Here is a 24,810-nt window from a genome sequence, read left to right on the forward strand (position 1 = left end):
ATCTGTCTAAACGAGGTATATGCATATTTGCAGACAGTATATGATATTAGTTTTATTGATATTTGCCTTTTTATCATTAGACAAGACAGTTAAAAGTTACAGGGAATTGTTGAGGAGAGAGAGGGAGAATGAAACAGGCGAGCAATTTAACATTATGAGCTCAAACGCATCTACCGCATCTCTGATATGCGGACCATTTAAATGAGACAGTGTTGCACACCGGTCTATTATTGTAGTAACACGATGGCACGTAACAACAAAATGAACAGTGACTGGTAATTTACACGTCTCATTCGCTTCACATGCAAGCAGGCAATTTTCGGCACCATCAAGAAAAGAAAAATCGGCTAAACGGGAAAATGTATCGGCCGATAATGAAAAAGGTCAGAATACTGGCCAATTTATTGGCCTCGCCGATATATCAGTTGACCACTAATTGAGATAATTTTTAACCCAGCCCTTTAATATTGCGTACTTGTGCATGTAAGAGATTTTTTTTATTTTTTATTTACCCTTCCTATAAATGTTTTTATTATTATTTTATTTTAATTTAAATTTTACAGTGTTGTACCAACTAAAAAGTGCCATGTGCCTGTCTGTGAAGCTCACCAGAGGATTGTGGCAACTTCTGTTGCACCTCTGTGGGGCCCTTGGAGGAAAGGAACCATGCAATGTTGCGCAAACTGCTCAGGGGAACAAACAGTGCAGGTTTCAGGTGTCACATAACTTTACCCACCTGTGAGAAAGAGAGAGCTGGCGGATCAACTCAACATAAGGGCTTTAATTCCAGGTATCATATCTTCATGTTTATTCACCTTTTATCTGCAGCAATTTGTTTGTCTGAACATCTTCTGTGATTAAGGGATTAAGTTTAAATGATAGGCCAGAAAAACAGCTAGAAAAGGTATCAAATGTATTGCAACAGTGGAAAACTGTAAGCAAACTCCAGACTAACCAGTCTGACTGATTCAGAAAGTATGTGCTGCCTATTTGCTTGCAGAGAAGTGCATGTGCATTCGCACTTGACAAAGACAGCGAATGTGGTTATGGCCAAACATCGGCCATTTAATCGGTCTGGCCAATGTATCAGTCTATCACTAAGAGAGGTCGAACGATAGTGGGTTTTGCCGATACTGATAACTAAGGTGGGAAAACAGACAACAGCCAATTAATCAGCCGATAGTTTTTAAAATTTATAATGTGAATTTAAACTTTCCACTCACATCACATTTATTTCAGATGGATGTATTTTACCATGTTCTTACGTTTTTTGTACATAACTACGTCATAAAATTAGGAAGCTTGGACAAAAGTACATTTTGTGAGAACAGAGAAAAGTTTGGGAGAATTTAGTAAAAAACTATAAAATGGAAAACTATAAAACTGTTCCTGTGCGCGTGCATTCACACAGTGAACTGTGCTTGCGCTTTGTCTTCTGAAGCATGCGATTGGCCGAGCAAAGGCAAAAACTCGGGCAGCATTTTCATATAGGGTTGGCATTAATGATTGATTTACTACTGATAATTAACTTATAAGTTAATTTAGAAAAAAAAACCTCTTCAGGGCACTCATGTTTATAATCTGACTGGAACAAATTGGACGCCCCTCAGCCCTGGGAAAAAAAACTCAATGGATTTGCACAAATTCTTAAGTGATTTTTTTTTTTCCCCAAAACATCATAGTAAGAGTAAAGTCAGGGGTGGACTTGGAAGAAAATTCGGCCCGGAATTTTACATAGAAACTGGGCCAAAAGTTGTAGGGGGGGGGGGCGGGGGGGTTGCTGTCCTTTTCTGAATATTGCTGCGCCGTTTTGTGGCGCGTTCTGCATAACGCGCCGGCCCATGCAGCCCCATTTCGCGGCCGGCCCACCGGGAAAAGTCCCGATTCTCCCAATGGCCAGTCCGCCACTGAGTAAAGGTAAGCAGTTTCCATCCTTGACTTCCTCTCTACCTTGTTGGCAATGCAATTCTCCAGTACAGCGATAAGTTATAAACAAATTAATTAACCACCTTTGGTTGTCTTAAATGACTGATTTATTGTACCATGACAATAATAATAACGTGTATTGTATACAAACTTTGGCTTTTCTCTGTCCATGTTTTAAACCCTGGTTTGAAGCGTCCGTCTCTATAAATAGCCTAATCACGTTTCACAAAACACTCCATGCAGAGTCAGTGATTGTTTTTTATTTAACCTCTAGAGGGCACCATTATACTGTAGAAACAAGGAGTTCAGACTGTAGAACCCTCCAGCACCGACCACAGATAAATGAAACTGAAAATAACTATCGGAAACTATCGGAGTTGGGGGTTTTTTCCGATAGCCGATTAAAAAACGCAACTATCGGCCCCGGTTAATCTGTAAATGCAATATATCGGATGACCTCTAATCACATATAACCTAGAAACCACATAGCAATGCCCTAGCAACCACCAAGAGCATTGTGATGACGTGTTTTGCACGAGTAAGCACCGCTCACATTTTCTCCTACAAATCTAGTTTATGTGTGTAATGTGTCCATCTATTACCATCCACAGCTAACAATGATGAAAATCATCAGTATTCTGTGAACTGAAGCTAAATGTCCTCTGTGGCCAGATGGAGCTATGTTTGACAGCTTTTAGCAATATCTTCACTGATTTGGAAAACAAGTGCCCTGGCAGACAAAGACAAGGGCTCAGTCAATTTTTCACACTTTGTCACCTTGGACACAATTAGCTGAACCTTTGGAGAGAGCTCATGCGTACCTGTCTAACTCATTAGACAGGAAGTATGCTGTCAAAAGCTTCATTGCAGACTTTCCACCAGTCAGTGGGTTGGCACAGGCTGTATTTTTCATCACAGGAATTGTCCATTCTTCTGTTATTTTTTTTAGGCAGATACTATTTAGCCCAAGACAGAGCACTTCTTAAAATTAATGGGAGAAATTGGAATGCCCAGTGTGGCGGATGTAGAAAAGGAAGTCCCGCCTTAGAGGCCTTAGGGATACACATGGCTTTCCAGGGTAGTACCGCAACTGCCGCCGAGGGACTGTGGTTGAAATTTAGCTTCTAGCTAATACTGTTACAATATATTTATTGTGTATTGTCCTTAAACAAATAAACAAACAAATAATAAAAGAGCTATCTTTTAGATACAGACATCACCTGTCAGTTAACTCAAGAACGCGCACATGCATTATCAGAACCGGCCTGACATACAGCATTTTTTTTACGTGATCATAGCTAAAGAAGCACAATTTATGATATTGTTGTTGTCCGATTTTACTGCTGATTTGAACATTTTTATTTGATTTTAATCTTGACCAAGCGTTTTGGAGATTTCTGTCTTTCTACTTGCATGGTTCAAGTAGGAGCTGTATTTTCTTGTATCCATAGAAAATAGCTGCCCGAGAGCACTCCCAAGATTTCCGCAGAGTGGACTGACTTGCCTTTAAAAGACTTTGTTTTTAGGCCATTAGCGGGCACAGATATCAACAGATATGGCTGTAGCTTTTTTGGCCTCAGATATTTCCACTGGCACCATGTTTAGTTATTTCAGCCTCTTGCAAAGAGTTGACCTGTGTTAAGCCATGGTCATGTTACACACATAGAGAGACTAGAATGTGATTGGGACAATTACTATTGAAACAATTGCTCTCATAGCTGCAGGAAATATGGGTGCTGGGGGTGCTGCAGAACCACTATCGGCATTACAGCACGCCCTGTGAAATGTTGTCAAGAAAGTGTACGCTTAAAACATTTATAAGAATTAAGGAGAAGAATAATAATCTAAAAAGATTGGAAATATTCCCACTTGAGCTGCGTGAGTTGAGCTGATCACCGGTAAACTGAACAGCTTTAACAGTTTAATTACTTCTCTCAAATGCATAGGCTACTGCATGAGATAAATCAGCTAGGCTATACCTGTATCTACAACTAAAACTTAATAAAACAACGTACATCGTTTTAGAAGTTACAGTCTTTTTACTATTTGTTTTAGGGACTTTTATTAATTTGTACAGAGAAGCAAATACACAGGTGAACTTGAACTGTTAGAATGCATTGTAAACGCTGTTTCCGTAAAAACGCAGAAAATTAATAAATGTCCCTAAAACAAATAGTAAAAAGACTTAATACTAGCTAATACTTTGGTATGCTGTTATTTCAGGAGCTCAGGCTTTCACAAGGACAGTTTTTATATGTTATTTATTTTTTGATCATAAGTCTAGCCTAAATCTTATGTTCGTTCAAATATTTCAATTACGGTTTATACATTTTTCGAAATATATGAATAACTGGTTGCTGTCAACATGTGTGTAAAAATATCTTTAAAATACCAAAGCTGTGAATGTCAGTAAATGCACAGCTCTGATCATTGCCTTTTATAACATTTTTATAGCAGTTTCATAGCATTATAGGGTGTTATAACACAAGTTTTAATTGGAGAATTAATGCTTTATTATATTTTGAACCGCCCCCACTCAAAAACAATTTACTAGAATCAATGTCATCAAAACGACATACAAATAGTGTTTCTTAGCGGAAGCGCACAGAGATTAAGAACTGATTTTGATCGAGTTGCATGTATAGCATGTTGCTAAGCTTACAACGAGATACTCTAATAAGCATAAAATGCATAGCAAACAAATAGTGGCTAAAATATTTGAATTCGATTATAGTATTTTTATACTTTTCATTATACGAATGAATTAGATGTAAAATCAATTTTTTTCGTTTTGCGCATCATCATGGATGTATTGTTATTAAAGAGCTTGTCGTAATGTACTGTCTTACGGGATTGCCTTTTGCATGAAGGACATCCACAAAACAATGCCATCTTCGAATGAAGGTAGCTTAGAAGGCAACATAATGCTGCCTACCTTTTGGACAAGGGCACCTATGATTCCATAAAATGCTACTCGTGGGTAGCTCACTAGGTTTAGGAATAGAGCCATTCAATCTCAACTTGAACTAAATGAACTAATCTCCTAAATGTTCTTGCTGACAAAATGCAAAAGATTCTAACAAAATACAGAGGATCTGGAAAAGAATTTCAGGTTCAGCATAGTGCTAGACAGATTTATCTGCCAGGCAGCTAAATAAGCTGATATTTGGCGATTTTGAAATGATCGTATCGGCCAATGACCGTTTCCACTTGGCCGATTAACAGAAGTGTTAGAAGTTCCAAAATCCACCAGAATACATCAACGGCAATGAAAAATGGACAATTTCTGTTTTCAAATATTTTTAGCAAATACAATTTAAGAAATGCTTAATTTTAAGTATGTTTACATATTAATTGCTTTAAACTGTTTATGCCTACAATACATAATATATTATGAGCTTAATATCGTTATCAGCCTCGTCAAGTACATATTTTCTAATACCGTAAGCTTTTTGTGTACATCTCACTAGCTGTCATTAAATTGTATTATACACTTTAAATCAGCATTCAGTGGCCAATATATGTCACGATACAAATCCTTATCAGTACAAGCTATTAAAAACCCATATCAGTCGACCACTACATAAAGGTTTGAACATTAGAGAGCAATTCTACAAATAAATCTCACAGTTCTCTTACACCTTCTCTCATTACGACCTGTTAGTCTTATTGTCAAGGTAACATCAGTGTAGCTCTGAGAGTCTGAGTCAGCATGCAATCTGGTGTTTATGTTCAGCTTCAGGACCATCCCAACGTCCTGTCCTTAGTGAAAATGATCTTATTACAGAGGTACTTTGAGGATATAACCTGAAAATAAGATGGTGCATCTTTCTGTTTAACTATAGCCATTTCTGCATGGATTGACACATATTTGATAAGAATGACAAAAGCATCTCTTGCATGTTGTGCACAAAAAGGGGTCCGATTTACGTTTAAACATGCTGGACAAAGCCAAGCTACAACCCCATTACATAGGTTTGTTAGACCAACTTCGAGACGCTGAAAAAGAAAAAATAGCAAGACATGCCGTAACGGTCAAAGACATCTATTTAGTGCAAATTACATCGGAAAAATACATTGGAAATATAAGCGCGGAAGGCGTTCTGTGTAAATGGCCTCTAATAGGGCAAAAATCAAAGAAGAAAAAAATTCAATTGGTCAGATTTTTAAAAAAGACAAAATTGTTTCAATTCAACTGAAATCAAACATAAGACCCAGGTATACTTATATCTGTGTTACGGATCAGATTGCACCTGGCCGACCACGTTTCCCTTCAAAGTATACTCTTTTGACCACTAGCAAATACGAACACGTTCGACACATGCACAGTTTGCGCACAAATGTGGACTTTCCGTCCACTGTCAGATGTGGGACAGACTGTGCTGATGATGAAATTTCCGTCACGCATACTATGTGCGTTCTGATCAGCAACGCGCACAACCGAAGTATAATCTGGCCTTCATAAAGTGCACGTAAAAGTTCTGAATGTCTAAGTGGGCAGGTCTTGTGCTTGGCCAAAATAAGTAGCAAATTGGACCAGACTGTATGCTGTAATGCAACATTTTACTCTTTAGTAATCCAATTCCAACACGTCACTAAATAGGATTATACGCTAAAGTATTTAAACCAGCTTAACAAATGCCCAGTGTTTCACTTTTAGTAATTACAAAATACACCCCAAAACATAACTTTAAAAAAATTAAATGGAGAAGTTATTAGCTACTTTTACCTGGTGATAGGTACAAATTCAAGAGATTGCCACAAACTTTACAGAAAACTGCCCTTAATTTTAGGCTACACTTTGTCCCAGGTGACTGTCTGGAACATGAAAGTCACCTCATCAGTCCCTGAGAATGGCTGGCAAACCAAACAAACCACATAAAAAAAAAAGAAAAAAAAAAAAGGAGGATGATGATCAAGCTTTCGATTAAAGTCTCTCTGCAGGCACAGAACGAACCTCCTGCCTCATCTTATAAATAACCCATATGGACAGACGAGTGATGAGTCACACGCACCGTGTGAACCGCAGGAAACAGAAGAGCACGAAAGAAACAGTAAAAACACGAGAAAGCATTTATATCTCTATCTACAAATAGAGATTCATGTAACATTCATATAACTTCTGTTACAAGAGAAAAACGCCCATAAGTTGAAACTAAACCAACTGTAGTGTTTTAATGGTTTCCCAACGCTCCGAGGATCTAGGTTATTGACATTCCACAGCTGTGGTATGTATGGTGTCATAATACAGCAGCTGATAACATTGATTTGAGTATTTTATTGACTTGCTTGTAGAGATTGCACAATGATCCGAGAAGCAGGAAAGATGGCACGCACTACACCGATGAGTGGTTTGATACGTCTTGATTCCCGGATGTGCGGTTGTTACTCATAGATATCAGACCGCTAGATGGCGCCCTCCCCTATTCGGCTTCCACTCAGGAAACGTGGATCTACACCACCACAGCATGCTGCACTTCAAATCTACTTCAAATGACAGGTTTTACAGTGTTAGATTGCCAGAAGAAACACTGTATACTTGGCCTAGGCCAATACATGCATAACGATCTATTCTAATATTTGACATAACAAAACGTACTTCACACCGAACGCGTGTATTCGCTGAAAACCGCTACACGCAGCGCCACGAACAGTTAACAAACTGCGTACAGTTAGCTTCCGGCTCGAGAGATGCGAGGAGTATTCTGGCGCTTAAACTGAACACATGCTGTACATTTATGATCAATTAACACACGAGTCATGACCAAACGACATAAATGAATATCGTACTTGTCTTCCGCGGCTTCCTGGACGGTTTCATCTTTTTTCACTGGCTCTGTAGGTTCAATCGCTCCCTCGGTCTTTGTACATAGGAATCTTCTCCCAGGTGAAGGTCGCATGAAAGGCAGATGTCTTCCATTGTGGACAGTTTTTAACTTAGATAGTTTACTATCCGGATAAGTAGTGGCAAAGCAGTACGCGTTTGGTAAAGTCTTTTTATGCCTTATAATGTCAGACAGCGAACGCTTAGGGCTGGTATGAATCAACTCCTTCAGCACAAATGAAGCCCTAAACTGTAACATCTCAGTCCCGTCGAGCTAATTGAGTTGAATCTCTTTTGTTTTAATAGTACTTCTGGAAGCTACAGCAGAGTCAAATCCCGTACTCTCTGCGCACCTTGTGAATATGAACTCTGAAGCTAACTGTAGAGGCTCACCGGGTAAAATGCCTACGTACACGCCCTCTTAACGTCCTATTGGATAAAGTGAAAACGTGTTAAAAAGAATTCTTCCAGTTATTGGCTGGAAACATATTGTTTCATTCTTGATGCATGACTCACAGTAGGCCTATGTATGACCCACATGTTCCTGTAAACTCAAGAGAGTACTGTTCATTAATTTAGCACATACATGTTTTTAAAGGGATAGTTCACCCAAAAATGAAAATTCTCTCATTATTTTCTCACCATGCCATTCCAGATGTGTATGACTTTCTTTCTTCTGCAGAACACAAATGAAGAGATATGGCAGGTGTGGGTGAGAAACAGATAATTTTTTTTAAAGTCCTTTTTTTTTTTTACTATAAATCTCCACCGTTGACCAGTAGTTGACGATATGCACAAAGAATGTGAATCGTAAAAAAAACAAAAGAAGAAGAATGTGGAAGTGAAAACGAAGTGAAGATTTAGAGTAAAATAAAGGACTTAAATGTTGATCTGTTTCTCACCCACACCTGTACTATTTCTTCTGAAGACATGGATTTAACCACTGGAGTCTTATGGATTACTTTTAAGCTGCCTTTATGTCCTTATTGGAGCTTCAAAGTTCTGACCACCATTCACTTGCATTGAATGCACCAACAGAGCTGAAATATTCTTCTAAAAATATTTGTTTATGTTCTGCAGAAGAAAGAAAGTCATACACATCTGGAATGGCATGAGGGTGAGTAAATGATGAGAGGATTTTCATTTTTGGGTGAACTATCCCTTTAAGACATTTAGGCTACATTACAAATAACTGTAATGTAGCACACACACACACACACACCCACCCACCCACCCACCCACACACACACACACACACACACACACACACACACACACACACACACAATTATAACCATAATTTCTAAGTACAAAATTAGGTACTAATTAGATTTAAATAATAATAATGTAATTGTTCTTTTGTGCAGAAATAATTCTTCTTGCAATGCTTTCTTAAATTAGAAAGAAACTAAATAAAATATAATAACTGTCTAATGCAATACTGTTCAGTCTAATGTCAGTTTTAACTCTGTAGTTTTTTTTTCTTTCTTTTTTTTTTTTACAAATGTACTCTTATGCATTTCAATTTTATAACAAAATTCCTGAATTGTGTAATCTTTAATAAAAATAAATAAAATAAAAATAAATAAAATAAAATAAAATGTTTTTTAATTAATTTAATTTAGTTAAACATTAGTAATTCAATTTGCTGGAATTGTTTTATGAAATTGAAATGCATAAATCTTAATAATAGGCTAAAATATTTTTGAGTGTATAATATGCATATAGAAGCTCATGGAAAGGCAAACTACTTTTGTAGTTTTTCTTGAATTACATTTATTGATGGTAATATAAGCCTGGAAGTCATTTATGCTCCTCATTTTGTCATTCAACATACAATATCACTTCCCGTAGGCTTGTTCAATTGAAACATCCTGACTTCAATGGAAACATTCTAATTGAAGAGTCATGAGAATAACTTCTATCTTTGTGGACAAATTTGATGAGACATTATATCTCCAGTCACTTTTGTAAAAAAATAAATAAATTGAGCATTCTTAAAAAATGAGCTTGATGCAATAATGTCATTATGAACTCTACTTTTCAATTTAGGGCCAGGATACTGTATGTCAATATAAGAGACGCTTGTTTTTGGATTGTGGGATGCTTCAGAGAAAGCTGCTTATCTCTAACAGGTCAGGCCCGCATAGAGCACATGAGAAAATTCTCATTGCTGATAGCCCCGTGCCCCCATATGTGAACTAGAAGATAATGACATCTTAAATAGAGAAGGATTCAGCTGTTCCAATCAATTTAGGTGTGGGTTTGACCTTCCTCTGCCATATAGAAATCTTCACTCTGGGATTTTGGGATTGATCTGTTAAAAAATCTTTCTTTTTATTAACATTGGGGTGGAGCCACCCGATCGAAATGGCCTACTGCTACTGTTAGTGTCAGAAGTTAATGGCCAGCAAATTGCAGATTAAACTCTGATTTTGTTTATTTATTTTTTTAAAGTGAGAAATGTCTGTTTGAATCAGTAAGTCAGACAAAGACCATGTTCAGTTTACATTTGATGGCCTACGCAAGAACCTTAATTGAACATTTTGTTCAGTAACAGAAGACTTTTTATTTTCTGTATGGAACTTATTTTTAGACCACGTGCCTTTAGCATTTGAGACAAATAAGGAGTTATTATATGAGTCATCAACCAAGAGCCTACCCATTCTGGAAACTTCTCTTTAGTTCAACTGTGGCTAAAACTAAAGCCAACTGTAATGTTTCAAACCCCCTACCATCACAGACAGGTACTGCACATGAGATCTGTGAAAATATTTCACTCTGGGTTCTCATGCATGGCAAAAGAAAATAATGCAGAGTGAAAATGTTTCGTAAATGCCAATGCTTTAAAATAAAACATACTAATTGCATTTGTTTAGTTTAGGTTATTCTGTAACTATATAGGAGGAATGACGTGACATTTCATCATGCTTTATTATTGTTTACAGAGGGCAGTTCTGTCCTTGCTCAGACAGGTATGAGGTTAATAAATGCAGGACATATATCTGAGGGACCAAGTATCTTTGGCTCCTGTTAGAGACGTGTGAGAACTGTTTCCAAGACTACTGAAGGTGAGAAGTTGTTTTTAAAATGTGTCCAGTGCTTTTGTGTTGCTGTGTTGTGTTTTGTGCAAGGTGTGTTGCTGCCATCTTGTGGAAAATGTGTATACAGCAGTGACGACTTTGTGACGAACTATAGGTTCTTAAAATGCAAATGGTTGTTGCATTTTGATGGTTATCTGACATTTGAAGCTCCAAAAAGAACAGATAGTCAGCATAAATATCATCCATACTGACTCCAGTAGTTAAATTAATGTCTTCTAAAGCAACACGATCATTTTTGGTGCGAAAAAGATCAATATTTAAGTACCTTTTTGTTTTTTATTGCTGTATCATCGCTTCCGGTCAGCAGCGGTATATGCGTGTGACGTAATCGCAGTGGCACGTGTGACACATGTGACACGAGAGAACTGAGGCACGTGCTACACACATGGAAGAGCAGTGCTGTTTACAAGTAAGTAGGAGGAACGCTGTACAGAAGCTTAGTTGGTTTTGGTTTAGATCTGTATTTATCTGTTTCTTTACTCACAATGGTGCATTTAGTGCTTATTCTGGATGTCTTAACCGAGAGGAGAATGAGGAGATTACGTCCGTAATGGCAACGCAAACACATCACACGAGAGACCGCGTGATCCCTCTCGTGAAGCTTACCGGAAGCACTGGATTATAGTTCAAAAGTACTTAAATAATTATATTTTTTTCACACCAAAAGTGATCGTATCGCTTTAGAAGACATATATTTAACCACTGAAGTAGTATAAATGACGTTTATGCTGACTGTCTGTTCTTTTTGGAGCTTCAAAAGTCGGATCACCATCCACTTGCATTTTAAGGACCTACTGAGCTGATTTTTCTATTCTTCTTAAAATGTGTTCTGCTGAAGAAAGAAATTCATACTCACCTGGGATATCATGAGGGTGAGTAAATAATGAGAGAATAAAACTTTTTGGGTGAACTATCCATTTAAAGTAGTGACATTAGTGCGCAGTGTGAACATCAACAGCACAACATCAAAAAAACAAAGTAATTTGTATGACTTAGATCTTGCGCCAGGAGCGCTGTGTCAAGTTAAAAGAAGTTCAACTTTTAAAAACACCTCTCGAGACCCCTACGTTCAACTTGCCTGTTTCATGCTGCACACAAAAGCAGCACTTCTGCAATACTACTGCACTTGAAAGAATAACAGCCAGGTTGCACAGACCCACCATGTAAATTACTTACCATTTGGATGTAAATGTGATCCACCTCCTCATGTAAATTACATTTCATGACAATTAAGTTTACAATTGTTCTCAACGACCCACTCCTGATAACCTTTTTTGAATTTATGTTCATTATTCAACGAGTTGATCAATGTAAAAGAATATATAAAAGAACAATGCATGTATTTTTAACAAGTTTGTTTTTACATTCATTTTGTACTAGGTCTTACGTTCACATTTCAATAGAAACCCTCTCTGCACATTTTGGCCCCTCTGTGGCCCCCTCCTTCAAAGATTTCTAGAACAGACCCTTTCTTCTGTGAAACACACAATGAGATACTGTATATAATAAGCAATGTACACTAAACACAAACTTGTGCTCTTTACTGCTTAACAAAATTACCTAATCTCTGTCTGCTAATAAGCATTGATTCAATGAATTTATGTAGTCTTTTGCTGAAATCAGCATTCAAATCTTGTCCATTTTTTCCACTGTTTACCCAAAAATGAAAATTCTCTCATCATTTACTTACCCTCATGCCACCCCAGATGTGTATGACTTCTGCTGAACACAAATGAATATCTCAGCTCTGTAGGTCCATTCAATGCAAGCGAATGGTGTCCAGAACTTTGAAGCTCCAAAAATGACATAAAAGCAACATAAAAGTAATCCATACGACTCCAGTGGTTAACTCCATGTCTTCTGAAGCAATAATGTAGGTGTGGGTTACAAACAGATAAAAATGTAAGTGCTTTTTTATTACAAATTCGCCTCTCTGCCCAGTAGGTGGCGATATGCATGTAGACTGCGAATCTCCTAAAACAAAAGAAGAAAAATGTGAAAGTGAAAGTAGAGATTTATAGTAAAAAAAATAATAATAATAAAAAAAAAGGACTTAAATATAGATCTGCTGATGAGTAAATGATGAGAGAATTTTCATTTTTTGGTGAACTATCCCTTTAACATAACTCATATAATGTTACTCATCTGGGTACAAAACGTTTTAAGGATCTTTGTTTTAAGGTTATTTTAACAAAATTGGGTTATGTTACCCATAACATTTTAAATAATAATTTTAATAATATATATAATAATGATTTATTTTTTTATTTTTTTTTTAGATTTTACTGGTATTTTAAGTATTTATTATTTGTTTAGTAAAGTATGTTATTGTTAGCCTCTCAATAGTTAGTGCTTTCATCTTTTAAGCTCAAATAAGACCCCAATGGAAAAGTTTGTTTCCCTCAATGTATTTTTTTAATTTATTTTTTTAATAGTATGGGGTGGTGTATATATTATAATACTTGTGCATTTTGTAAAAATTTGTCAAATAAATCAAATCAAATAAAAATAAAAATACTAAAGTAGTAAAACTACTTGCATTTTTTTAACAGTGCCTCCTTACAAAGGGGAGATTACAAAGACGTGAAATAACGTGCACCAAAGAATCATTCACAATAAGACTAAGAATGTGTTTTAAAGTAACAAGGGTCACTTTTGATTTCATGTTGACTTGAATTACGCCATTGGGTGAGGCACCAGGAACTAACTGCAACATCCCCGTGGGGAAGGCATCAGTCTTCTGTGGGCGATCGGTGGGGTGTTTATCAGCACAAAGTTTAGACCCACAGAGTCACTGCATACGCACAACAGAATGGAAGCACAATAGTGAATGTGTGTGAGTCATTCTGCAGTTATGAAATGTGTAAATATGATGTAGATGCAAATTAATAGAGGTGAAAACACATCGACCCACATACTGCCCCCCCCTGTCATCTGCCTGTAAGCATGTCATCAAAGGCGAATAGGCCTACTTGAAAGAAGATAAGCAACACTAACAAACTTCACGTCACTGATGTGCTTATTGTACTATGCGTATTATTAGGATGCAAATGATCATTTATTTTAGCCCACAGTTGCTTATTTTGCCAAATAAATTACTATTTTTAATATTAATTACTATAGTAATAACATTATGTAAGTAAAGCAAATAATTACACAGTAAATACGTGTAGGTCATTAGTATTACTCAGTAATTACACCAGTAACATAAACACTGTCAAATAAAGTGTGACCCCCATTTCTTGTACACTACTAGTCAAAATGTAACTTTTTGTCTCTACATACTTCTCATACTTCCAATATTTATGTTGGCTACATTTGATGACTTTACTATTATTCTAAAATGTGGAAAATATTAATAGTGATTCTGTAAATTTGTTTTGTCCATTAGCATCTGTTCCTGCCCACAGAACAGGAGGATATAGGCCTTATCAAACTTTTTCAGATACAGCAGACTGAAAATGTATATATAAATCACACTTAAAAATGTTAAATATCACTGCATTAGATGATAAAATGCAAAAATACAAAAGATAAGAAAATATCAATCCAAGTGGCATCCACAAACAAATGATGCTAAAGCTTTTTTCTGAACTAAGCATTTTTGCAATTATTTTTAATCAACTGGCCTAAAGGCCTCATAACATCCATTTTTAGTGAATTTATTTTTGGTCAGTTGACCAAATTGTCCAAATACTTTGTCTTCAATTTTAAGAGTATTGTATATCTATTGTTTTATCATTTTAAACAGAACACATTTCCTTCTGTGAAATGTTGAGCTTGAAAAGTGTACCATCTTTCTTTCAAATAAACGCCATTCACTTTGATAAGTTAATGCAATTACATGTATCCATTATTAAGTGTGGCTCTGGTGTCCAAATACAAATTTTGGGCCACTGGAAAGGGCGAAAAAGGCTTTGGTGTGCACATTTAGTGAAAGCTATTATAATAAGGCACTTGTATGCACTTTGCTTACTAAAATGACTAAAAGCATTTTGCATGATGAAGGTATCAGATGGAGGTGAAAATGAAGTACTTCACAATCAGATCTCAAAAAAATAGAGTTTAATGTTCATGTGCTGTATAACAAATTAAATATATTAGTGTACAAAACAATATGTGCAGGACTACTGTATGCATATGCTAATGTACTCTCTACTCAAAGGTGATGAGAATAAGTTCTACTGACAACACAGTTTCATCCCACAGTCCAAGATGCATAAGTCTATTTTACAAAGCAAGTACAAAGATAAGAGAAAGACTGATCATATTCTGTAAGTGTTTAGAGACAGTAACAAGCAAAGAACAAATGTAGGTGTCTAGATATGTCTTGCTATATAGGTCATTGTAATGGTGTTATCAGTGAGGTCCAATCAGATATGAGCTTTCTTCTTTGTCAAACTGAGCAAAGTTTTTTTAACAATCAAATTTGTTTGATATTTCAGAGAACTTAATATTGCAAAGGCTTTAACGAGATGCACCCAAAAAGGAAAATTCTGTCATTATTTACTCACATGTATAACTCTCTTTCTTGCATGGAACATAACAGGAGATATTAAGCAGAATGCCACAAGGACATAAGGGTGACTAAATGATGGCAAAATTTTCATTTTTGGGTGAATTATCCCTTGAACTCTCAATTGTCATACAACTTCCAATTCTCTTTGTCCATTCCACCTAAAACAAACATCCATAATAAACGTCCAGCAAAACAGCACTCAGTTAAGTGAACATCTTAATGTGGAATGCTTTAACTAAGGCAAAATGTTGAAAATGCAGATAAATCTTAACACAATCGTCAGAAATGTAATAATCTACCATTATAATGCTTGACTTTAGCATTTGCAATGTAATCCTCCAACGTATCACCACACTTATCACATGCCAATCACAATTTCAGAAATAGGTTTAAAATGGCACTTAAATTAAGAAAGATTTTGCATACTTAAGGTCTCTTTAGTCTCTGAAAGTAATCCTAAAAAAATAAAAGCACATACAACATCTCCACATATTCCCTCAAAATACTGAAGTGTATGATCAGGACGTTAAATAGATAGAAAGAGGTATTTGTCATCAACGCATATACAGATTATTTATAACAGCTTGACCGGTACATTACAGACATATAACTGTGAAAACCTGATTATCTTGTGCCTATGTCACCATACGTGGTACTCTAAAACTACACAGAGAGTGAGAATCAAGGCCAAACCAATGATAGGTAGATATCACGGTACGAGTCCTACAAAAACATGTATCACCATTGAGAAACACGAGAAATGATGCGCAAAAGGATGCAAATTCTAAAAATGCCTTTAGAATAAAACACTAGTGCATATCAGTTTCACATACATTTGCACGTTAGCTACACTAATAAACAGATTAGAAATACTGTACAGTGAATGTCCTCTGAGATTGGGACACCTAGACACTTTCACTGAGTTGAGTGACAACAGCTACCCGGTATTGCTCTACTACTAAATATTCAGAATTACAATAGATTACGTGATTATGATAAAGACTGAAATGGTGCCCTGTTCTCAAATCCAGTCATTTGAAATTATTTACACTACTATCTTTTCTAATGTTAAAGAATGGAATTGTTATTTCACAGACATGCTTTACAATTTTAGTATTTTGTTGGTTTCACTCATAAGAATGTAGAGAGTACGATGAAATATATTAACTGTGCTTAATATCTTACATTAGGAATAAATCAGGCATTACTACTTATTCAAGATAAAAAGGAAACCAAATATCTGGTTCATGAATAATTGTCTATTTCAGTATTTTGTCTTGTTTTCCAGTAAAAATAATAAAACATCCTTAAACTTACTTGAGAAAAAAGTGCATTAGATATTAAGACTTAATTTTCTTTCTTGCATTTTGTTTTTTCTTGTTTTAAACACAAAGTTTAAGCTTTAAACAAGGAAAACAACAAGTCTTATTATCTTAACACAATTTTACTTTTTACTGAAAAAAAGACAAAAATACTGATTAAGAAAATGATATTTTTTTGTGTGTTTAAAGATTTCAGTGTTTAAATAGCAATGTGTTAGTACCACAGTATCTCTCTGTGAGTAATTAAATACAACCATAGCACCATAGTATACTTTTAAATTCAGATTCATTAGCATTGCTATCAGAAACCCTGACAGAGGAAAAGTCAACTAGCTATTCTCCCTTAACGAGAAAATCAATTCAGAAGGCTCACTTAAATAGGTGACAATAAACAGCTGCGTACTGAACATTTTAAGACGACAACACTGCGTCCCTTCCCTGTTTTTACATGCATTCATATATACATACAACACATACTGTATTTAAATAACATCATTTTCAAACAGACAGTTTCTATGTATGAACAAATATATGTACAAATTGCGGACATCGTGGTCCACACCAACTTGAGATAGAAAGCATGAACAGAAAAAACATGTGAGTAGAGTCAGTGACAGCACAAACAGTGTAAATCTACTCAAGAGAATGAAAATAAGGGCTCTAGGTGCTTTGGCAAAAACAAAAATGGAGAGAAACTAAAATAAACTCTATTTTGAGGCAACATTGGTTGTTAAGGCTCTACTGTAGTTGTGCTTGTTTAGTATTCACTGACAGAGGACGTAAATTGTTATAGGTTAAAAAACAAAAAAGAATTCCGGACTGCTATCTGGAATCCTCCGGCTCTGATTTGATGATCTTCTTCTCGGAAAGGTTGAGGGCTCGTGAAGATGTGTCTGCTCCATTTTCTGGAAAAAGATTAAGAGTTAGCCTCAATCACCATTCACTTTAATAGCATCTTTTTTTCCATGCAGTGAAAGTAAATGGTGACTAAGGTTGTCAATCCCAAACATTCTGCCTAACATCTCTTTCTGTGTTCCTTGAAAGAAAGAAAGTTATACAGGTGAGTAAATGATGACAGAATTTTCATTTTTGGGTGAACCATCCCTTTAAGTGGCCAATGGCAAATATGATATATGAAAATCAAGTTTCTAGTTGGTCGGCCATGGAGCACTATTGTGTTTATGGTTTTAGGGTGTAAGCTTGAGAGATAATGTGCAATAAAAGCATCGAATTAATTTCTACAGAGTTTGGCATTAGCATGTTGCTATGCTAATAATGAGATACTCTAAAAAGCATTAACCCTTGTGCGACCTTCGGGACATTTTTGTCTTTTTCAATCAAAATGTTTTTCGATCATTTTGGCTGTGTTAATGCCAACTGCATAAATTTTGCCAAAGGTGTGTATTTTTTGGGGACATTTCAACCTCAGTTCCTATAATACATCTATAATACACTGTGTACACAAAAGAGTTACACTCAGGACCTTAAGGACAAAAATGTCCCCAAAGAAACCATTAAAACTGCAATATTTGATCCCAGTGCCATTAAAGCATAAAATCATGAATTCTAAGATATTATGCTTTCATTCCAGAGCCTTGGCTTCAAAATTATTATTATTTTATATTTTCCACCAGATGGCGCCATTTGTCTCATGTTTAGCCTATGGAGCAAATACATGCTTTTTTCCTGTTTTCTGTATTATAGAGTACTGTAGGCCAATTGAATAAATGATGCAGTTAAAATTGTGTGGGTGTGTTGTATGGATGTCAGAGTGTGTTTTGTATGTGTGTATTGAGAAATTTGTGTGTGTGTGTGTGTGTAAAAAAATAACAGTGGCATTATGTAAACAAACTGGCATTTCAAGGGTTAAAATCCTGAAAATGAATGAATATTTGGTAGTTATGATCAGGACTGATGTTGGTTAAAAAAATTAACTAACTGAAATTGGAAAATAATATGAATATATAATATTATTATGGCAGTTTTTTGACGCTGACATTTTTTTGACGCTGACATTTTTGTCCTCTAAGGACATCTGAGAAACTTTTTTTAATTGACGCACAAGGGTTAAATCAGATATCATTATTTCTTCAGTACTAAATAAGCTCGGCAGTTCACTAGGTTCCTTTTAATACCCACCTGTGGCTGCTGATGTCTTGCTTTCAGTATTAGTGGTCAGTACTTGGTGGTGCCTCTTCAACTCATTGGCCAGCTGCTTTCCAAGAGGCGTCTCTCCCTCTGATGTACATGTTCTCTGGCTATTCACCCTCAGATTCAGCGGCCTCTCTCCTTCAAAGACACACACACACACACACACACACACAATGTAAGCAATGTCAGATAACACAACATACAAAAAACAAACCCCTCATTTTAAAGGTGCAGGCAAGTCATTACTTGTTAAAGGAATATTTGGTTTTTAATACAAGTTAAGCTCAATCGACAGCATTTGTGGCATAATGTTAATTTATCACAAAAATTATTATGACCTGTCTCTTTTTTTCTTTAAAAAGAGCAAAAAATGCACTGTGTAAATAGTTTCCTCTTTACTCCTGTTTACAGTACATGCGGCTCGGTCAGAAAGCATCTTTAGGAAATAAGGCAATTTCCCGGGAGCTGGTTTAAATAACGAACATGGCATCTGAGGATGACTTCGCCATTTTTTTCTTCGTTGCTACGGTTTATTTCTGGATGTTCCAGTTGCTGCTGTGTTTGTTTCCTTAACTTTTCATTGCCTTTGCACTGCAATAGTGGAGATTCCCTCTCCTGTCATACACTTAAGTGCATACGCTCATGCACACTCTTCAAAAACCTACAAGAATGGTGCTTATGCATTTAAATGGCCACATAAGCAGCGTTCTCTGGCAGAAACCTAGTTGTGATAAAACACTTTCTCCTAATCTCATAAACGGCGTAAGGAAAATGCTGTTTGTGTAAACATGCTGTTTCAGAATGCAACTTTCTGCAAAAACCTTGGAATAAGCAGTTTCTTAAATGCATGTAAACAGGGTCACCGACTGACTAGCGAATAATTTATTTAAAAGAACGATTCGCTCACAAATCAGACATTTCTATGGCTTGTAAGTTTAACTCTACTGTCTAGCTGCTGAGATATTTTTAAGCAGAGGAAAACTAGAAAAATTTATATTCAATATATACATTTCCACAACTTTTCCACAAGATTTTATCAATTTCCATGACTTTTCCAGGTCTGGAAATCACAATTTAAAAATTCCCTGATATTTCCAGGTTTTCCATGACTGTGTTGATATGATTGGAGTCTTCATCTGAGGTGTACATCAGTTTTCAAAATTGTAATTCATTTCTTTATGTGTAAAACTTTTTTATTGAGGAATGAATTACTGAGTGCATCTTTAACTCATATGTCTTTTCACCTTGCTATTGTATTCATGATTGTCGGTTAACAAAATGCAAGCCTCAATCATTATGTCCATTACCAAGCGCCTCGTAACAAACTAATGCTACAAGACAAGAATTCCGCCTACCAGAAACACTCAGCACAATACTCTCACTCATGCAAGCAACTGATCTTCATTTAATACGAATGCACCTTTTCTTCAACTGCAGCCTGCCAACGCACACGGCGTAATAGCTCGAGGACAACGGATGTAGCTTAAAGCACACTGAATGCAGGTTACATTCTGCGCTTACACCTTTGTGTTTGTCTCCTCCTTTCTTTACAAAGCACATTAACCTCCTCTGTCCCTGGCTGGCTGATCTCATTTGGGTCTATTGACAACATCAGCACAGCACACCGTCAGGACTAATCTTTCTTTTTTACCTTAAAGGGAAAGTTCACCTAAAAATGAAATTTTTTAAATAATTTAATCATCATCATGTTGTCATGTTTCAAACCCATTTGACTTGCTTTCTTGCATGTAACACAAGAGGGGTTATTTAGCTGAATGTACAAGTTCCTCTTTTCTATATAATGAAAGTGAATGGGTATCAGGGCCAGCCTAAACTTTATTTTGAAAAATCTATTACTTGAAAAGTGTTCTAGTGCCACTTTTCATCAAAATAAATGCCACCAGGTTTTATATTTTGTTTTATAATGCAAAGCCATTCATGCATTTTTAAGTGTGGCTTAAGTGTTCAAAAAATACTTTTTGGCCCAATGTATCTCCTTTTGTGTTCCACGGAAGAAAACAGGTTAAACCAGTTTGGAACGACAAGAGGGTGATCCATTTTTGGGTGAGATATCCCTTTAATGTGATACTATTTAATTAACAACAACATTGATTCAGTTTGGTAAACTCTACCTGCCAGAGAGGAATAGATTTCTTTCTCATTTAATTCTCAATTTCTGTTTTGCTCTCCCTCTCTCTCTCTCTCTCTCTCTCTCTGTCTCTCCCTCTGTTCTCTGCAGATATTGTACGCCCACTCTGGAGTTTTGAGAACACATGGGATATTAGGGAGCTGAGAGAGATCATGTACTCAAAGAGTTCATGAAGGAGTTATTCTCAGAGATGGGGAGGGAGAGCACTCTGTTAGCGCAATGTGAAACCGTAAAACAGGACGACAAATAATCATTAAAAATACTGAGCACAGTGTCACATTATACTGGAGAAATAAAGGCTGATTATGTAGTTTCCAGCAAGGTGATTTAATTGGCCAATATTTGCAGATTATCACATTGGCCGAAATTAAAATTTTTATAAAATAAGCATTCATTTAAATGTATACATTTTGTGTAGCTTATATTGTATTTATTATCATAAAATTGTATTATTACATTGCTCTCTGGAACACTTGATTCTAATTGGCGGCATTCTTCAGCTAAATATTTTTGTACAATGACCACTAAACTGTATAACTGACTGTTGTACCAAGCAACCAATTTTCTACATAGCTTTGCTAGTAAGCTCATACCCATATCACTCCTTGGTCTCTCTTTTTCACATGATAAATAAATAAACTCAATAAATAAAATATAATCATTTAAATCATTTAAATTAACATAATACAATAAAATATTTTCAAATCAGTATTTATTATTTATGTGGTAAGTAGCCATTTGATAAGCAGGATATTTTACAACCAGTTGGGTAAGCATTATTGCAAAATAAAACCTTAAGGGTGATGCAAGACCTGATTGCCCTGTCTGGGTTCATTTTGCGATAATGACTACACTATACTATACATTATCCCTTACTTGTATGCATATATTGGCCATCGGCCACTCTGCTCTCTAGATGCAATTAAAAAAAAAACATATTGGTCAAACACAACTACTTGTAATGTAAAAACCCTTGAACATTTGTAAACATTTGTACCTGTGCTGTGATGTGGATAATCAGTGCTCAGATTCAGTGTACATGCAGTAATTATCATCATGTACCAACCAGCACAAGGGTCAAAATAAACTACAGTCTGAGGCAGCATTCTAGGGCACAAGATTAGCAGCAAAATGCAGAGCTCTGTTTATATGCCCCCCCCTCCCCCCCCCTCCCCTCCCCTCCCTGACACCCACCACCCAGCCTCCACCTGCAGCTGCAGATGAGCCCCAGAAATGAGAGTGCCAATAAGAAATGAGAAAAAAAGAAAAGAAGTCTGGAACAGGTGATGCAAGTGACTGAATTATCTGAGAAATAACAACTGAAACACTTTGCTGGTACAAAAATATTGTGGATGGTCAGTCAAGAGTGAATGACAGTTTGTCTGCTTTTCTTGTGGTAATAATAGCTGTTTTTTAAATTTTTTTTTATTGAAAATCATCATGAAAATGCTTTTTTTACACTACGTAACAACTCTTACATAGCGTGTATTAAATCAGTGGTTCTTTGCTGGTTTAGCTTCCGTAGAACCAAGATTTGACATTGGATTTCAAGTGGTTACCCAAACCATGTTTATACATGCTGCAAGTGAACCTGTCTTTAATATAGTCTGGTATATTCTAGTCTAGTCTTTTCTTTTACAGTACCTTGCATAGTTTTTTGGTTTCCGAGGACGAGAGCATTTCACGCAACCTCTCCATGTTGGCATCTATGTCATTTTGCAAGCTTCTACCAAGTGACAGATGAATTTGTGCAAAAATTCCAAAGAGTTTGATTGGATGCAAGGCCTTTGATGTCAATAATAATAATAATAATAATACAAAAATTCTGAAGCGTTTTCTCTTCCCTAAAAAATAAAGCTCTTTCATATCTCAGGAGACTTAATGTATATCTCAGTTTCATTTGTGTATTAACATTGTCTCAAATGTTTCTCCTAAAATGTATAACTTACAAACTTTACAATTGTAAAACTTTTGTTTGACAATTGTTGTAGTTTAAAGAAACCAGTATAGACCTATAATTTAATCTGGATAGCACAGCTCAGATAATTTGATCTTGGACAAATATGTTGAGTTCATTCTGAAATCTTTAACTTTTGGTTGCAGACTTTGGTTGCAGACTTGCAGGAAGAGAAAAGGTCTCTCTCAAATGTCTCCATTTGCTCCTCATGTTATCTCATTGCTGTCTAAGAGAAACAACTGAGATGTTAAAGAGATCTTTTTTGTTATTTTTCCTACCTATTGCTATCAGAACACCCCTACGACCCATTTTTGCACTGCAACCTACTAGTTGAGAACCACTGCGTTAAATTGCTTTGCTGGATAAAGAATAGTCCACTGGGACTTGCTCTACAAGGACTGTCCTTGCAAGTAATGTACAGCGAGATTCTTTGAATAAAAAGCATCTGCTAGCACAATCTCACCATGTTCAGCACTTTTGTCGGTGGAAACCCCATTGCTCTTCTGCCTGTCCGCACTGTGTTTGTATGGACCTGGTGGAACCCTCCACTCTAGAGCCTGCAGTCTGTCCTGTGCTGCAGCGTCATGCAGTATCTCCATCTGCTTGGCCAACAGTCGCTCCAGCTGAATCTATAAGATGTACAGACAGCAGGGTGTCAGACAGGTGGATGTATATACTGTCATATGTACAGTGTGACAGAAATGATTTACGATATTCAACATTCACAAACATACCAAAACTCTAGTGACACAAAACAAAACTAACCATAAACGAACCCCTACACCTACAGTATAAATATCTCATTTCTAAATGTTCTTCATTCACATTTGAATGTGAATCAGGGTGTGCAATTTCTACAAACATTTCATTATGAATATATTACAGTACTCGGAGGAAAATGTTATTGCTCTGAGGGTGCACTTTCATAGCTAAATAGTCAGTTAGGCTATGTTTCATTTATAATAAGTAATAACTTTTTATTATGTGTCTTCTAAGATTCTTTGGAGAAATAAAAATAGGTGCAAATGAGACAACTGACATTCAGAACACCAAGTATAGAGCGATAAAATGAATGTGGATTGCACAGTCTAGATAATTTGGCCTTGGAAGAATTTGATAAGAAATGTTTGAGTTCATATTGACATATCTGAATTATTATTGAAGACTTTGGTTTCCTGGCAAATCTGAGCATAGTTTGGGACATTGTTGAGATCTCCTCTGAATATCTGAGAAACAGAAGACTTCAATATCAATTTGCTCTCAATTTAATCTTATTGCAGTCTAGGATAAACAATTGAGATATTAAAGAGATCTCGTTTCCAACAGTTCTCGCTATTTTTCCAAAAGTGACATGATTCTGCTAATGATGATCAAGATTATTATTAAAAACAGCACAAAGCTTGGTGCTTGATTCATTCCATTAACACCCCTCCTACATGTGCAATAGCATGCTACCTACAGTGGCAAACAAACAAAACTTTTACTGGTTGTTTTTTACACAGGAAGATGTTTTTCACAGTTACAAAATGACACTTTTTCACTATAAATAAAAGAACACAAATGTGGCACAATTAACTGATGTTTCTGAGACATTGTGCATTGTGTCAGTCTGTCTAGTGAAAAGACAATGATTATAGAGAACAGACAGTCTAGAGAATTTTAAATGCTCAGAAGTTGCTCTTTCATAGCTCAGCAAGCATGTTTTATTTGATTACCAACTTGGTCTCATATGCTTCTCTTAAAGTTCCTTAGGAGAATTAAAAATAGACACAAATGAGACAATTGTTGAAAGAGAGCGTAGAGCTATAAAAGTAGTGGATAGTATAGCTCACATAATTTGATATTCAAAGAAGAGTTC

General features: G+C 36.1%; 2 protein-coding genes across 7 annotated transcripts in view; both read right to left on the reverse strand.

Moving 5' to 3' along the window:
• The window catches only part of glsb (glutaminase b), a 63,427-nt gene extending 55,278 nt beyond the window's left edge, over positions 1 to 8,149 (reverse strand). For 2 of the 6 annotated variants that reach the window (XM_051710171.1, XM_051710174.1), the window contains exon 1: positions 7,717 to 8,149. In XM_051710171.1, coding sequence (XP_051566131.1) covers positions 7,717 to 8,009 — 293 coding nt within the window. In that variant the 5' untranslated portion in view covers positions 8,010 to 8,149. The remainder of the gene's footprint in view (positions 1 to 7,716) is intronic. The other 4 variants (XM_051710172.1, XM_051710175.1, XM_051710177.1 and 1 more) reach the window with 2 other exon arrangements.
• Positions 8,150 to 14,904: 6,755 nt separating this feature from the next.
• The window catches only part of LOC127447954 (NGFI-A-binding protein 1-like), a 29,958-nt gene continuing 20,052 nt past the window's right edge, over positions 14,905 to 24,810 (reverse strand). The window contains exons 6-8 of the mRNA XM_051710208.1: positions 23,416 to 23,581; positions 18,835 to 18,984; positions 14,905 to 17,600 (exon numbers count right to left, since the gene is read on the reverse strand). Of these exons, the coding sequence (XP_051566168.1) occupies positions 17,518 to 17,600; positions 18,835 to 18,984; positions 23,416 to 23,581 (399 nt within the window). The 3' untranslated portion in view covers positions 14,905 to 17,517. The remainder of the gene's footprint in view (positions 17,601 to 18,834; positions 18,985 to 23,415; positions 23,582 to 24,810) is intronic.

Source organism: Myxocyprinus asiaticus, chromosome 11, assembly GCF_019703515.2.
Source record: "Myxocyprinus asiaticus isolate MX2 ecotype Aquarium Trade chromosome 11, UBuf_Myxa_2, whole genome shotgun sequence".
NCBI lineage: Eukaryota > Metazoa > Chordata > Actinopteri > Cypriniformes > Catostomidae > Myxocyprinus > Myxocyprinus asiaticus.